Source organism: Miscanthus floridulus, chromosome 6 (genome assembly GCF_019320115.1).
Source record: "Miscanthus floridulus cultivar M001 chromosome 6, ASM1932011v1, whole genome shotgun sequence".
In the NCBI taxonomy this organism is placed as follows: Eukaryota; Viridiplantae; Streptophyta; class Magnoliopsida; order Poales; family Poaceae; genus Miscanthus; species Miscanthus floridulus.
In genome coordinates, this window is record NC_089585.1 from 35,517,308 (window position 1) to 35,535,064 (window position 17,757).

Sequence of the window (17,757 nt, forward strand, 5' to 3'; positions counted from 1 at the left end):
GTTGCATAAATTTTGATTTTTTTAGACTGTCACCTTTATTCACAACTTGTTTGTTGGGTTGTTCCATAAATTTTGATTTTTTTAGACTGTCATCTTCATCCACAGCTTGTTTGTTGGGCTGATCCATAAATTTTGATTTTTTTTAAACTATCATCTTCATTCACAGCTTGTTTCCCTTGCAGGTTAAGATGAACGGGCCATTCACACATGCACTTCAGTCAATAGTTGTGGTGACACAATGGCATCAAGTAATTGGGTAGCTGAAAGGGTGGTAGAATTCTTGATGGAGGACTCAACCTTGGTACCTATGGAGTTAGAACATAAGCTAAAGAAGAAGTATGCACTGAAAATTCCTTACAACAGGGTATTCAGGGGTAAGGAAAAGGCTCTTGACATGATATTTGGTAAGTGGGATGACAGTTACAACTTACTGCCCACATATAGAGCCGAGCTACTCAAATCAGTTCCAGGAAGCATTGTTGAGCTTGATACAGAAAATCATCATGGGGATGTTTGTTTCATAAGATTCTTTGTGGCCCTCAAACCATGCATCGATGGTTTTTTGCAAGGATGTAGGCCCTACATTGCTATAGATGCTACCCACCTGACAAGAAGGTCAAGGGATCAGTTGGCACGTGTTGTTGCTGTATATGGGAATAATTGCCTTTTTCGGTTGCATATGGTATAATTGAAACTAAGTCCATAGAAAGTTGTACATGGTTCATCCAGAACTTGAAGGTTGCTATTGGTACACCTATAGGTTTGGCTATCAGCATAGACGCATGCAAACGTCTTGGTAAGGCTGTGCAAGATGTGTATCCACGTGTGGAACATAGAGAATGTATGAGGCATTTGTGGAAGAATTTCAAGAAGCATTACTTTGGTGATTTGTTCAACTATAACATGTGGCCGGCTGCCAAGCCTTGCACTATTGAGAAGTTCAATTAGCACATGGGGAAAATACCGGAGAAGTGCCCTCAAGCAATTGCTTACTTAGATTAGAATCATCCATACTTATGGAGTAGAAGCAAATTCTCTGATCAATGCAAGGTAGACTACATCAATAATAACCTCTCTGAATCTATCAACAACTGGGTGAGAAAAACTAAAGACTTGTAGATTTTGGAGATGCATGATATGATAAGGCAGATGATCATATCCAAATTTAAAATAAGGAGGAAAATTGCTATGTCAATGGAGGGCACCATAATCCCTGATATAACAAAGGCTCTTATAGCTCAAAGCAAATCTATCAAGGACCATGAGGTTTTAAGATGTGCCAATAACACAGCTGAAGTTACTGCACCTGCATCATCAGGAGTAGCTTTTAGGTATGCAGTTAACTTGGAGCTCAAGACATGCAGTTGTAGGTTGTGGCAAGTGAGTGGAAAGTCATGTAAACATGCTTTAGCATTCATAGCAAAACTTAGTAGAGAGGTGCGGATGGATGACTTTGTCCATGATTATTTCTCAGCCGAGAAAGCATATTCAGGCATGTTCAATCCAATGACATCAAAGCATTTCTGGCAACATGTTGATCTTGGATACAAAATCAAAAAGCCTAAGTTGAGAAGAAAGTCTGGTAGGCCAAGGAAAACTAGGATTAAGGCATCAGATGAACCTGGTGCTAGGAACAGAAAGAGGTGCCCTGAATGCCATGAACTAGGCCATACAACAAAATAGTGCCAAGGAGGACTAACTGCTAGGCAGAAAAGGGGTACAGGTAGACGATCATCAACTATAGAGTCATCCAAGTATGTCATCCATGTGTACTCTTTTCTAGTTTCTTATACTTTGAACAGGTTTATGCCACATCCCACATTGGATATTTACTGATGCATTTTTACTACTTTGTTTTGAAGTGATGGTGTCACTAATGTTGGAGGAAGACACTAATGTTGGAGGAAGACCACCAACTGGGAGGGGGAGGGGGAGGGGTAGAGGCAGAGGAAGAGGTGCTTCAAGGCTTGCTGCTTTGCTCAATGTGTAGAAATGACCACTGCTTGGGATATGTAATAACTAATAGGTGATTTGTTGTGTATGTGCTAGGCCATGTATGACCTGGACATAATCTTGGCATGTGGTGCCTTTATTTTAGTGTGCTTAGTTGTGACCAGGACATGACAAACTTGATGTGGTTCCTATCAACTCTTGCATTATGATGCAAATATTAATTGCCCCGTTCGGCTTACCCCATATCCGGCTTGTTCGGCTTCTTTTTTCAACCGAAACAGTTTTTTTCTCTCACAATAATTCAGCCAGAACAGTGTTTTTAGCCAAAATTTGGCAAGTCAAACGAGGCCATTATGCTTATATTATCTGGACTCTCTTCATGTCATGCTTGCAAAATATTATACTTTGGTATTTATCCAAAATATGTATTGTCATTTGTCCAAAATAAATGGACAATAAGTCTGTACATAAAAAATCGGATTGATTCTTGTGTCATTCATGTCAAGGGTATTTTTGTCTTTTCAGCCTATACTTAACACCGTTAACTCTCCTTCATGGAACAGGGGCAAGTGGAAGCTTCAGATTGAAAAAACAGGGGCAAATCTGCAAAGTTAAAAAAACAGAGGCAAACATGTAGTTAAAGCTCAAAACAAGGGCAGAAATGCAATTGGCCCAAATCAAAATAGGTCGCATATTGAAATAATTTATTTCCTTTCAAATATGTGATTCCCTAGGCATACTAAAACCAAAGCACTATCTATAACATCTAGAGCAATGTTCGAAAAGGTGACGCCTCATCCCTGCCTAGGCGCGACTAATTGCAAGGCGAGGGGTTCCGCCTGGCCTACGGGGGTAGGCGGACCCCTAGGCGGGCGGAGCGCCTCGGCGTCGATTCGGCGGCGCTGAAGCGGTCTAGGCAGTGCGGAGGCGGTCACGGCGACCGAGCGCACGAAAAATTGACGCCATGGGCGACCGCATGCACGCAGCTGGCTTCGGGCGCGGGAATGATAAGAGGGAGAAGGGGGGAAAAGGACGCACCTGCTTGCTTCCGGGAAGCTCTTCGACGACCGCTCACCTCCCTACAACCCCGCCGGGAAGCTGCTCCCGCTGGCTGCGCTCCTCCTCGCTGGGTAGGTGGTCCCGCAGGCCGCGCTCCTCCCCACCGAGCTCGTGGTACCATCGATCGTGCTCCTCCCCACCGAGCTTGTGGTCCCGCAGGCCGCGCTCTTCCGTGCCGAGCTCGTGGTCCCGTCGGTCGCCTCCCTAAGCTGAAGCCCCAAGGCCCAAGGTCCTCTCCTGCTCCTCTCCTCTGTTCCCTGCTCCTCTCCACTGTTCCCTGCTCCTCCCCTGCTCTTCTCCTCTATTCCCTGCTCCTCTCCTCTGTTCTCTACTCCTCGCCTCTGTTCTCCTGCTCCTCTCCTCTATTCCCTAACTGCTTGGTAGGAGTATTGATCAGATCCGCACTATTAAGCAAGTGAATGCTGCAATGACAACATGCCGCAGTCTGAACTTGGTAGGAGTGCTCTAAAGTGATGATTCTTATTTGATAAACAAATTGATCAAGCAGTTACCATGATTTTTCTCTTGGTTCAAGCTAGCACTTTTTTTAGCTGATGTGTGACTGATTATATGTATCTTTGTTTGACTGGATCATTTGTAGGATGTGTGACTGATTTTTTAGCTGATTTGCTACATGTATGTATTGCTTGAATGTTCACTTAACTCTGAATGTATTGTCACTGAAATCTGAATGTATGTATATGTATAGGATGTCGACAACAGAGGTTGCACCTAAAACTGAGGGAGCGAATCTCCTGAGAAGGAATTCAGATGATGTGGGATGGGAATATGGGGTTCTTGTTGATGCTATCAACAAGGACAAGGTGAAGTGCAAACTATGTGACAAGGTGATGCAAGGAGGGATTTATCGGTTGAAGCAACATGTGGCCCATGAAGGAAAGAATGCGATGAAATGCAAGGCCAGAACACCGGAGGCTCTGGAGGCTAAAGAGAAGTGCAAGAAAGCACTAAATGATGCAAAAAGGAAGAGGGAGGAGAAGACTGTTTGTGAACTAGAACTTAGAGAGGAAGTAAATGTTTCTCGAGTTGGAGGTGGAGAGTCAGAGGAAGTCACTTGTATTGGAAGTTCAGAGCCTCACAAATTAGGACCCATTGACAAATGGACGCGTGCTATTGATCCTAAAGCAACCAAATCTAAATCTTTCACTCAACAGAAGCTGAACAAGGAACTTTGGAAAGAAAGATTACATGAGGTGCATAAATGTATTGCAAGATGGGCCTATAACCATGGTAATTTCCTTGCTGTTTTTTATTTTAGATTTCAATTTCATTGGATGCCTTGCTGTAGTACTGAACTAAACACTAATTTCCTTTTTTGTAACATTGACAGCAATACCATTCAATGCATGTGACAATGATGAGTTCAAGCAAATGTGTGAAGTAATTGGACAATTTGGGCCTGGAATTGAACCTCCAACTATGTTTGACCTGCGAGGAAGATTGCTGGAAGAAGAATATGCAAGAACCAAGAGTTTGCTGCAAGAACATGAAGCCGAGAAGTTGAAGAATGGGTGCTCTATTATGACCGATGCTTGGTCAGATAAGAAGAGGAGAAGCATAATGAATGTGTGCACTAATTGTGCTGATGGAACCAGTTTTATTTCCTCAAAAGAGATGTCAGATGTGTCACACACAAGTGAAGTCATCTTTGAACTAGTGGACAAAGCAATCGAAGATATTGGTCCAAATGATGTGGTGCAAGTTGTGACTGACAATGCTTCTAACAACATGGGAGCAAAGAAGCTACTACATGAGAAGAGACCACAGATCTTTTGGACCTCTTGTGCAACTCACACAATCAACTTGATGCTCCAAGGAATTGGCAACATGGCTCGGTTCAAGAAGGTGATTGACCAATGGGCACACAAGAACACTAGAGTGCATAAGGTACTTCACTGAGGGCAAAGAGATAGTAAGGCCAAGAGTGACTAGGTTTGCTTCAAACTATTTGACTTTGAACAGCATACAAGAGAAGAAGGACCAACTAAGAAAGATGGTGGTGCATAGTAGGTGGGACTCATTGAAGGATGTGAAATCAAATAAGGGAAAAAATGCCACAACAACTATATTGAATCCAAACTTTTGGAAGGATGTGAAGTTGACATTGGATGTTTTTGAGCCATTGTTCAAAGTTCTCCGTTTGGTTGATGGAGATGTGAAGCCGTCCATGGGTTTTGTATATGGAGAACTATTAAAGGCAAAGAGACTGGTCAAAGAGGCCCTTGGCAATAATGAGTCCCATTTCAAGGATGTTATTGCTGTTGTTGACAAGAAAATGGCTGGAAGACTTGATTCTCCATTGCATTTGACAGCTTATTTGCTGAATCCACACTACAATTATGCTGACCCTTCAATCTTTGATGCTCCCAAAATGATAGAAGGATTTATCAGTTGTGTGGAGACTTTTTATTATCATGATGAAGACATGCAAGAACAAGCTGCCAACATTGAACTCCAGAAGTATCAGAATAGAGAAGGACCATTTAGCAAGAAGCTTGCAAGGAATTTTGAAAACTTTGATTATAATCCAGGTAAAAGTTGTTTGTTGATTTTACATGGTTGCTTGTTGTGTTCATCTATCAAGAAATATGTTGTGCCTACTAACTAATAGAGAGGTTTTTTATTTTAGCATCATGGTGGCGGCTTTATGGAACTAAAACACCAGCTCTACAGAAGATGGCTACCAAGATCCTATCTTTAACAGCAAGTTCTTCTGATTGTGAAAGAACTTGGAGTAGGTTTGATGGAGTTAGTACCTATCTGTTATAAAAATTTCAGCAGCATTACAATTAAATTGCAGAACTAAAAGTGCTCTTATTTTTAATTTATAGGTGCACACTAAGAAGAGAAATAGGCTTACTACATACCGCCTCAACAAGTTGGTCTACATTCAATTCAACAACAGGCTGATTAATAAGAGAGCAAAGATCACGTCAAAGAAAATTACTGATGTTCTCTTGTCTAGTGATACAACTGAAGCTCAAGGTTTCCTCCAAGAGAATGGAGATGATTGTGCATTAGTTGTCTTTAGAGATGAGGAAGATAAGGAAGAACTCATGGAAGGTATAGGGATACCTTGGTCTGTGCTTGGAGATGCAGTGGGAGCAGAAGAACAACTAGAGCTACGTAGAAGTGCAAGAGTGATAGAGCTCTATGAAGAAGAGTTTGAGTCCGAAGAAGAAGAGTTTGATGAAGATAAGGATGACTATGTGATGGATGAACCCTACTGAAGAAGTGTGAGACAGCTTCATGCCTTCATGTCATGTTTTAGCTTTTATTATGCATCCATGTATCTTTAACTTATGAACTTAGAACTCCTGTTGTGTGCTTGTGTTTTGTGTTGTGAGAACTGAGAATCATCAATCATGTGATGTAATGTACTGCTAGTCTACTATCCATTTTATATTCTATGTTGCTGCCTGCTGTCCCTTCATGTTTGTGATTTCAAAAGGCTATCCTATGCTGCTGAAATGCTGATAATGGATGGAAGAAGGCTCAGACCTCAGATAAGTACCTAACTTGCTATTTCCTATTTTTTGTATCATTTGTATTGATGCCCAATTGCATCTAAAAGTGTTGTCCACTTCTATTGCAGCAGTGCTGTAGGAAATTCAGTGATCAGTAGTGTATCAACTACAACTAAGGACAAAGGACCTAAGGTATGTCTACCGGTCCTTCCCTATTTTTTATCTAAATTATTCATGATTTGTGCTATAAGCCTATAATTGTATATATTATATATTGATATATAAATATAAATTGGCAAAACACCTAGAAAAACGCCTAGCATCGCCTAGGCTGGCCTAAGCTGGACTAGTCGCTAGGCTAAGGGTCATCGCCTAGATTTCGCCTAGCGCCTAGCAAAACTTTGATCCAGAGATTAACTTTCAGACCTATTGAGCAAATGGCACAGAAACATTTATGATAAAGAATACGATTCAATTCTGTGGAAATTAAAAGGTCAAGTGCCGACAATTAGAAACATGATTGTCTAAAAAGAAACTAAGAAACAGGTAAACTAAGCACCATGCAAATTGTGTAGAAAAAATAAATCGATGATGGAATCCATGTTGTGCACAAAGCAACAAATAAGCATATATGCCATAGCACTAAAACCAAAGATAAACTGCTAAACGGGAGAGATTTCATTTGAATCAGGGTAGAGCATATGCAGTTAACCAGTTACCATATTATAAGACATTTAAAAAAGTAAGCAATTCCATTACTTAATGGAACTTAAAGAAGATGTACCCCTAATTTAGAACCTTTCTTATACTCAGACTTAGCTTTTTATATAACGCAAGCTGCCATAGAAGAATATGATGAGCTATTCAGCAGTCCATTTTTCTTAATACCCAGGCCCAAATTGCTAGCCTCTTACTAGAACATAAAAATTAAATAGAACAGGATTGGATTGTTTAACATATTTACATGCAAAAGAAATTTAATGCCTTAAATTATGACTCCAGAGAAAAAACTCAACTGGAGAACAGGAGAAGCAAAGTTTTTTTGATATTCTAAATCATGGGTAAAACTTTGTCAATAAACAGAAAACAAACCTGTGTTAAAGAATATGTAACACCAGAAATACCGAAAAGCTCTGCTCTGTATATGTATGTATGTCAAATGATTTACAAGCAGACTACTAATAAAATAAGTTACATGACATTGCAATATAGATACCTCTGAATAAATCCACTGCATATGCTCTGCATCATCAGCATCAAAAGGTTTTCCAGGATGAACCTACAACAGTAAATATAACAGTTAGTAGTGTTGGGTAAGGGTCTGGAGAGAAATAATGCGCACAGAAGAATAGTACCTCATCCCATTTGATCAAGTGAGCATACTCAATGCAGTGAGCTGCAGTTCTTGGTGTCTCGGCGAGGGTACATAAAGGGAACTTAACCTGTGGAGGAAAAAGCCATATGTTGCATTCAAAGCAAGGTGTTTTTCCAGGTATAATGACTCTAGCATGTCCCTTGAAGCCCTCAGTTCCACCATCAACCATAGGTTTGACCGTCTCTTAGAGTGGATTGTCATTTGAGCCATACTCTGCAACGTGAATGAATATATAGCACACCATTATGTTACGCGTGACATATTTTGATTTCTATATACTTCTAATTAAGTATTCTCTGATCAACTGGGAAGTGCAAACATAAAAGACAATAAAACAACTACATTCGAGGTCATGACCAGCAATAACAAACAAATGTATTCTGCACTGAGGACAAACAAGTGGCCACATAACCAAAACCTTGAGTTTATCTGAAAGCATCTTAATTATCACTTGGCACAAAAATAACAATTAAACAGCTATAAGCAACATTGACCATTGATCGTTTAGGTTAACATGGGGACAGGACACAGTTGATTGCTGTCAAGCTTTATTAATCTTAATTCATAAGTACGATGAATGTGCACAAAAAAAGTTCATTGCAATTCTCAAGGCATAACGTTACAGCATGGCAGCCACAATAGCACAGAACAAGGACATGTTGTAGACCTAAGGCTCTCCTTTTAAACCCTATTACTCTGAGCCAGAGAATATATCTACAAAAAAAAATGGTATAGATGTTGACGTCGAGCTAACACGTCTCGGCGCCAGCGTCCCTGGCGCCGTAGACGCTAGCGCCGAGGTATGTGTGAAATCTTCGCCACGGCGTCCTTGACCGGCTGCTCCTCCCAGTCGGTTTCCGGCGACTGCGACACCAGCGACAACGACAAGAGAGAGACACCGTTAGTCTTTTCATCAAGAACACAGTAGTGTCACATAGGAGAAACGAAATTAATAGCTTTTCACGATCACAGGTAGTGTCGCTGTCAGAATTCAGATACGCCGCCGGCGCCATGCAGTTAGTCAGTCAGTAATTTCTTATCAACCTACCTGGTGCACGACAACTCTTTAGGGGCGGCTCCAGGCTCTGTAGGGACGGTTTATCCAGCCGCCCCTACGCAAGGGTCTCTACAAATCATGTATTTGTAGGGGCGGTTCCCAGGCCGCCCCTACAAATCGATTTGTAGGGACGGCGCCCTTACAAATCTATTTGTAGGGGCGGTTGGTACTGTAGCCGCCTCTACAAATCGATTTGTAGGGGCGGTCTGAGAACTAGCCGCCCCTACCGCCCCTACAAATCATTTTTCCACCAAAAAAATTAAATTTACAATTCAAATTCGACCAGAACATATATTTTTCATGCACAACTCCATCATGACTTATCTGTGTCTGAACTTGTACATGTAGGATGGGCGTTGGTCAGGCTTGATAAGCAAATCTGAGACAAGTTTTCAAATGCATTGCGAATACTAAAAATGAATGTAGTCTAAGTACTCAACTAGATCTAATAGCTACACATCAGGAAAAAATAATACTATGAGCTCTTATTCTTCTCCAGACACACCTGCTACCCGACCACAGACAGCTCTATCGACATTATAGATTTGAAACGCCTTGGAAACTTCCTTCTCATTCTCAATCGCATTAGCTATCAACAAATTAGAAATGTGAGAAATGTAACATTACAGATACTATATAAGTTTCAATATGTGATACATCTGTGGATACAGTTCAGAGACTTGCTACAAGATAAAAACATGCAACTCTAGTATGGCAGGCTTCAACATCATATTATTTCTAAACAAGTCATGTGGAAGAAATAAGTTCAGGTTTCCCTTTAGAAGAGTACAAGTCATGGGAAACAAGAAAAGGATGAACATGAGAACTGTAGTACTGTAATTTTAGTCGGACAAACCTTATCAGTTTCCCCAAGCTTTTTACATATCCTTGCCTTTTGATCATCTTGAATATCATCCGCGCTAACAATCACATCTAGAAACTGCACAAGTACTTTACATTACCCTGGAAAACTTTCCCGTTGATTTCAACCTCATATGACTCCATAACTTCTTGGATTGCAGCACCAACATTACCAAGCCGTGCATCTATTCCAGCATCCTGAAATGAAAAAATAATCAAAATCATTTGGATGTTCAACACATGGTACAACAGAGAAATAATCTCAGACAACCATGGTCATTAACAGGACAGGAAAAATTAAATTAGGCAGACAAATTATATAGTATCGGCTAGAGATGCCGATCCATACAATATTTGCCTAGTGGAAATCAGTATTCCAATGGACACATGAACATGATGCACTTGAGCAAAACATCTCAGTTCGGTACAATCAAACAGAGCACTACAGGAAAAGGCAGCCTACAGAGTGCAGAGAAAAACGTCGATATTACCTTGATCCCTGTATTTGTGGCATCTCTCGTTGCTTGAAGCAATGGATCGAACATAGGATTGAATGCAACAGTAAATGCACAATCAACAATGTACCCTAGAACATATATCAAGTTAGCGTTTGCAATTAAAAAAGTATTGACTAATTGATGAGAGATCCACACAAGTAGTCACATCAACAAACCAAAGACAATAAAATAAAACAAAATCATTGACAGACCATCTATATGTGTTCCAAAATCCAGCTTCATCACATCATCATATTGTAGCACAGTTTTGTCGCCCGCATTTGGAGTCCAGTGAGCTGCAACCCTAAGAATTGCATTTTTCTTCCATCAATTCTTCAACCAAATGTAAAGTTGGAAACACATCTAAGCATACCAAATTAACAGAAACACTATAAAAGAATGACATACCAATTCAAGGAGCATCCAGTCGGAAAACCAATGCCAGCTTGCAGTCCATTCTCCTTGATAAGTTTCCGGACCATGTTTTCCAATGTTTCACATAGATCAACCATTAACATTCCAGGCTTTATGATGCTCCTCATATATTTCCGCACCTAGCAAATACGAATATACATATGTTGTAGAATTGCAACCAACATATAGAATAAAAGTTGTGCTGCACATAAATTACAGAAGGGTATATTTTAAACCTGTCTCTGAACTTCTGCTGCTCGTCGAACAGAGTTGTACATTGGCTTTTGGAGACGTACCAGCTCCCTCTTTTCCTCACTAGTTGTTCTCCACAAATTACTGAATAACAATAGTGTATAGATTTGTAAGAGATACTGGTACTTCATTATAGTAGTTCATAACTGGTGGTGCTTAACAAGATGGAGAAAATCTTTTTCACCCCAATACATAGGATAATTTAATTCAATAGAACTTCAGCTACTGGTAATATACTTGCACTTACTCATCCTTATATTGTTGGATTTCACCCTCAGGAAATTCTCCTGACGGGAAAAGCTCATCAACAGGTATTGATGGAGGATCTGTCTGTTGAAGGGGGTCCTTCTTCTTTCTACAGAAGAGATGAAAAATCTTTTGTGAAATGAAACAGAACAAACATTAAAAGTATGGTTCAAATCAACAGCAGAACTCACTTGGATTTGTTTTTCTTCTTTTTCTTCTTTACAGCTCCTGAAGAATACCCATTTCAAAAGACAGATGTTAGACTAACCCCACCTCAAATGCTAGATATTACAGAATAACCTTCAGTTTTTATAGGAAAAATTTGGCAAGGAAGAGTTGTCACCTGGTGCTCCATCTTGAGATGGACCATCAGCTTGTGCTTCATCATCATCATCCTCTGATGGTGAGGACTGAGCTGCAAGAACAGAATGATTGCTGTTTGCAGCTTTGTCTTTAATAAGATTATCCTGCAAAAGAAAAATGGATGTTAATTGGTATGGAAAAAAATACAGCAAAACAAGGGTCAAGCATAAGAAATGTGCCATATAAGAATCCACGATAAATACAATGAAGTTGTTATCACTTGTTCAAGTCCTCTAATCATTTCACTTTCAAACTGAACTGGAAAATCTACCCACCTAATCTAGTCAAAAGTTTAGTGACCATTCTTAGGACAATTTTGGCCATTACTTACAAGTGACTTCAGACAAAGCATGACTGAAACATGGAACAAATGAAGAGGCTAATATTGAATTAAACATGCGAGTATGCAAGACAATGACCAGTTATCATGATTAGAACAGGACCACCTCTGCAAATGAAATACTCCTCCAGTTCTCAAATAGAGGCCAAAACTCCAAATTACTGAGATGATTCGAACGAACACACCCCACCACAACCGCACCCCCCCCCCCAACCCCCCAAAACTACAACCAACGACAAACCCTAGACTATGTCCCATGTGAGAAACTGAAGCTCTAAATTCAGAGAACCAGAAGGCAGCGGGGGCCACATCACCCGCCAGCCTGGACGCCCCCAAAAACAAAAACCCTAGATTCAGATCAAAGCCCCTGAACTACCACCGGACGGCCGCGCAATCGCTGCACCAGACCACCGCGAAATCGTACCAAGCCGCACCCGAATCGAACGAAACGACCGAGAGTTGCACGGAATCCCTCCGATTGGAGTGAGAAGGATGGGGAAGGGGGGCCGTACCGACGCATCGGGGCTCGCCTCGATCTCGAAGTTGGTGCTCTGAGGGTCTTGACGTTAAGCTTCATCTCGCCCGACGCCTCCTCAGTCCGCACGCTCTCCCTCCTCGCGCTGGCTGACTCCGATCCGAGGTGGGGAGGGTCTCGTCACACCTCGCCTTGGGGTAAAGATGGGGAGAAGTGATAGATCCAGACGGAAGAGCTTGCGGAAAAGCACGGGACTGACGGAGTAAGGCAAGAACTGTGGAGACGACGGAGCACGGCGATGAAAACTGGCGGAGGGCGGCGATGAAGTGCGTGTAGCACGGCGGCGCGGTGAGAGGTCTGGGAAAAGGGAGGGGGAGGAGAGAGAGGAGCTGGAGAAGAAAGAGAAAAAAGAAGGAGCCCCTGCAGCCGGATCTGGTCGGATCCGCACATGGACGCGCCCGTCGGTGGAGCCCCTGTAGCCGGATCTCGCCGGATTGCGTGGAGGAAACCATGAGCGCGACGGGCGTCGCGACGGGGGAGGAGGTGGCCACGGGCGGAGCGCAGTTGCGAGAGAGAGAGGGGATGGAGGCGGCGGATGGATGGAAGAGTCGAGACGGAGAGAGAGAGAGGGTGGGGGGGCAGCAGATATTTTACGGGTGCTTCGGTACTGTACGTAGGGCATTTGTAGGGGCGGCTCAATTACCGGCCGCCCCTACAAATAATAATACCAGGGGCGGCTGGTGAGTGAGCCGCCCCTACAAATCCGACCTATTTGTAGGGGCGGCTCGTATTACCAGCCGCCTCTACTGTTCCATTTGTAGGGGCGGCTGGTCTCGTGGGTCTCCAGTACTCCACTGTAGGGGCGGCTCCATCACCAACCGTCCCTACAAAAAATTTATGGCGTTGCTGCAAACCGTTTTTCACGTAGTGGCGGATACTAAATAATCTTCCTGATAAATAATCTCGACCTGCACCTTCGTCGTCTCGCCGGAGTCGTGGTCGTCGCCGCCACTGCTGCCGTCCTTGCGGCGGCCGTCCCGGCGGGTCAGCCGCGACTCGAGCGACTTGTTCTTCTCCTCGAGCTCGGCCACCTTGGCCTCCAGCAACCTCACGTACTCCCTTGCCCTGATCAGTATCGACGTCTTGTCCTTCTGCATGTCGTACAGAGAAGATCGACGGAGCAAATGAAACTCGTTCGTCAGAAGCAGCTCATGCATGCATGTATGATCAGACACACAGCCATGACATACACACACACGATCGTATACGTACTTTGGAACCAGGCGGAAGGACGGCCTTGAGGGCATGGAAGCTATCGTTGAGCTTCTCTCGCCGCTTGCGCTCTCCGAGAACATGTGCTGCAGCTGGTTCACCGACGGTGGCTGCACCGCCTCGGCAGCAGCCGCCGCCGCCTGGTAGTAGTACTGCTGCTGGCTGTACCTCTCCGCCACGTGCATCTTGGACAGCACCGACATGGCCGTCTTGAACATCCTCTGCCCACACGCGCCGGGCTTCGGCGGCCTCTTCGGCCCAAGGTGGCGCGCGTAGTGCTTGAACACACCAGTGGTTTTGGCCGGCGACTCCGGCGCGTGAAGGTTGGTGTACTGGTGGTCGTAAGATGGCACCACGGGTGGTGGTGGTGGTGGTAGTGGCACGTGCGACGAGACCTCCGGGTACTGCTGAGGATGTGCGCCGAGGAGCTCTCGGGGCTGCAGGAGAGGGAGGTAGAGGCAGGCAGCGAGAGCGAGGAGGAGGACGACGAAGGGAAGCTGTAGGTGCCAGCGTGGTGGTGCGGGTCGTCGAGGAGGCGTTCCACGATAGGATCGTGCATGCCGATGGTGGTGGCACCGTCGTTGAAAGATATGTAGACTGCTGCTTCGTCGTCCATATTCGTGCGCATGCTGATCTGCATGTTGATCGATAAGCAGTTAAGAACCTTCATTTATGTGTCTGCCTGAATCTCTGTATGGCGTTTGCAGCAGCACACGCCGTCTACGGCGCCGAGCTGCCTGCCAAATCAGCGCCACGTCAACGTCGAGCCCAAGATCTCGGCGTCAGGGACGCTGACGCCGAGACGTGTTAGCTCGGCGCGCCGAGCTAAGGATCCAGATTCTGAAATCTTTCCGTTAGGGACGTATTTATGAAAAACTTTTAAAAAAAGGGCTAAAAAGTAAAAAATTCACGCACGCAGGGCGGCGTGCGCGGAGGGCAGAGCGGAAAGGTTTCGGCGCCACTCCGGAGGGGACGCTGGGTGCTGGGCCGCTGAGATCTGGGCTGCGGAATGCCGTAGAGGGCTTGATGCCTTGATGAGTTGACGGAGGTAATTTGGCTACCGCGAAGTGCTACCTGAATTTTCCAGAACTAATTTCGGGTATCTACTGTCACTATCCAAAATTGTAATTCGGTATGGGTAGTTCGGGTATTAGGTAGAGGGTAATTTGGCTTGGCCTATTGGTCTCCAAGATGCTTAATGGGCATCTCTATCGACAGTAGTAAACAAATCATTAGTTCCAACCAAATTCAAACTATTGGTTTGCTAACATGCAAAATTCTCCCTTGACAAGTTTAAACTGATGTTAGTACCTCATTGTTGTAGCACACTAGAGTTAACCTGTTTAGGAAATTGTATTCAATTAGCGATTCTAATACTCGCTCTGATCCTAAATAAATAGATTTCTAGAGTTGTCTTAAGTCAAACTTTTTAAATTTTAACTGAGTTTCTAAGAAAACCCATCAAGATTATGACATCAAATTGGTCATTACATATACTATAGTATATATTTTTCATAATGTGCTATTTTTATGTCATAGATGTTATTACTCTTTTGCTATAAAGTTAGTCAAACTTAAAAACATTTTGATTTGCATGAATTCTAGGAATTGATTTATTTTGGGGACGAAGGGAGTAATAAACTTAGGCAACTTTCTTCTAGTGCAGCTTAATCTTCACTTTTGAAAACTTTAAACACAAAAATTTGAAAATATCAAAGTTTTTACTAAAAGCAATAAGCTTAACCACACTTAAAAGTCATTTTATGTTGTTTGTACCAAGGTTATTAGAATGGATACTAGTGAAGCCTTGGTTCTTCTTTTGATTTGTTCAACTAGTTGGACCACTGGTCTAGAACAATTTATAAACAAGGCAAAGATGTCACCTTAGGGTCTGTCTGATGGACTAGGACTAGTTGCTAGCCATGACTAAAAAATAGACAGCTAAAAATTAGCATAATTGTTAGTCATTGCCTATATGGATCCTCAGCTAAAAAATAGCTCCTAGAAAATACCCTCCCTACTATCCTTTTTCTCTCACCAGACTAGAGAAAGAATAGAAGATAGAGATGACTTTTTTATATATACGTACCACTTTTAGCCCTTGTTAGTTGAGTTTGAAGGATCAGTAAACTAATAACTAGTTAGGACCTTAACTAAATTTAGTCTAGTCCTTCTGTTTGGGTTCTCCGAGTCGTAGTCTTCTCGCATTGCATAGGCAAGGGTAAGGCTTGCCACTAACACCCTTTTTCAGACCCTGCACAGAGCGGGAGCTCACTGCACTGGGTACGCCCTTCTGTTTGGGGTTCTCTGAAGGGCTAAAATTTAGCAACTAATTGTTAGCTCACGGAATCTAAACATACCCTTAACCATAAGATTCAACACACTACACAACTTGGTGATAGATTATCTTGTTCCCACCTTAGTCCCAAAGGCATCTATGAGGTAAGACCGCAAGAGCATGTTTCTAGCCACTTTGACTTCGTACAGGACATTGCAAGTATCTGGCAATACAAAATATTATATAATGAGGCGTTGATTAAAAAGTAGAACAATTATTTAAAAAAGAATATAATACAATGGCCACTTTCTTATCATTTTCTTTTGCTACCATATTAGAGATGGTACTCTTTACCTTTTTTCTCGCAACACCGAACATATAATGATTTTGTTCTCCATTATCCCTATTTCTAAGGATAACCAATTACATATAGTACATTATATCGAGTACATTCAAACATACAATTACATCCACATATAGCAAAATATAGCCTCAACATTACATTTGGACATGTTTTGGTTGTGTAACTATTTCTTCTCCTCATAGAACTATACAACTTACAAGCTATTTGGCTGATGGTTTTTTGCGGCTGATAAGCCGGCTACGGCTGTTTTGTTATGAGAGGAAAAAAATACTATTCCATGGCTGATAAGTTCAAACGAACAGGGCATTTAGTTATTATTTACGGTCACCTATAATTTATCAGAGCAACGCACAAGGTTATCTAGTATATATTAAACAAATCATATTTATAACTGTCAGGAAGCATTTTATGGTGGATTAACTAGAACTAGTTTGATGACATAGATATCAGTGATTTGTGAAAAAGTAAAAAAAAAAAAAAAAGACGGCAACGGCGTGCAATTAAAAGGAAAGCGTAGATGGTAGTTGATGATTAAGTTTCTCTCGAGACTAAAAATAACTGCAAGTCTTTTTATATTCTTTCTAATTGATATAATATAGATTTTGGTGAATAAATACTATTCAACAGCTTCTCTAATCAGATTTTCAAATATTGTTATACTTTATTATGGATTTGAGCAAAGATGATTCTCTAGAGTAGACATAAGATATAGGGCGTGGCTACCGCCGGAACATCCAGACGGACGCCCTCATCCGAACGCTCGCGCAGCCCGCTCCCATCCGCCTCGTAATACCCCGCATGTGCACCCCGCCCTAGTCGCTGCGCTTGCGGCTCCTTCCCAGCGACACCGCTCCCCTCTCTCCGTGTGGGCGGGACCCAAAAGCTGAAATGAGGATGAGCACGCCCTGCCCAGAGGACCCCAGGCGCGCCACGCGCCCCATCCGCGGGCACCTGGCTCGCCGTGCCCCATCCCCAGCGCCCAGGCCGCGCCCTATGACTCTCTGAACAGACCTATGAAATATGAAACACTTGCAACATAAAAACACTTGAATGCAACAAATGTCTAAAGCTGATGAAACATTTGAAACATACACTTGAAACATATGTGTGAAACCTATGCAACATCCAGATAAAACACTTGCAACTTCAACATGAAAACATTTACTGCAACATAAGACCGAAACAACTGAAATCCTTGGAACATACTCTTGCAACATGTGTGAAATATATGTAACATCCAAAAAAACGCTTGCAAACATATGTCTAAAAACAGATGAAATATTTTGAACAAACGCTTGCAACATGTCTCTGAAACAATTGCAATATATGCAACATCCAATCTACTTTTACAATATCCACATGAAACACTTGCAACATACCTATGAAACATCTAGAATACTTAAAATATACGCTTGCAATATGTCTACTGACCGCCTGGCCTTGGCGTGGCGGAGGACGGAGCA

The 17,757-nt window shown here is 42.6% G+C and overlaps 1 protein-coding gene and 3 pseudogenes across 1 annotated transcript; 2 read left to right on the forward strand and 2 right to left on the reverse strand.

Annotated features, from left to right (window-relative positions):
• Positions 1 to 3,225, forward strand: part of LOC136460478 (uncharacterized) — a 54,635-nt pseudogene extending 51,410 nt beyond the window's left edge.
• A 425-nt stretch (positions 3,226 to 3,650) lies between these two features.
• LOC136460479 (putative transcriptional regulator tpeD) lies at positions 3,651 to 6,263 on the forward strand (annotated as a pseudogene).
• Positions 6,264 to 9,865: 3,602 nt separating this feature from the next.
• LOC136460480 (methionine aminopeptidase 2B-like) lies at positions 9,866 to 12,425 on the reverse strand. Its single transcript, XM_066460155.1, has 9 exons — positions 12,330 to 12,425; positions 11,546 to 11,669; positions 11,394 to 11,430; positions 11,204 to 11,311; positions 10,941 to 11,040; positions 10,699 to 10,844; positions 10,503 to 10,594; positions 10,285 to 10,379; positions 9,866 to 9,991 (listed from the first exon to the last, which is right to left on the reverse strand). Exons 1-9 carry the CDS (start codon positions 12,423 to 12,425, stop codon positions 9,866 to 9,868), a joined length of 924 nt encoding a protein of 307 aa, XP_066316252.1.
• Positions 12,426 to 13,300: 875 nt separating this feature from the next.
• Positions 13,301 to 14,292, reverse strand: LOC136460481 (putative transcription factor bHLH041; annotated as a pseudogene).
• Between the last annotated feature and the right edge of the window lie 3,465 nt (positions 14,293 to 17,757).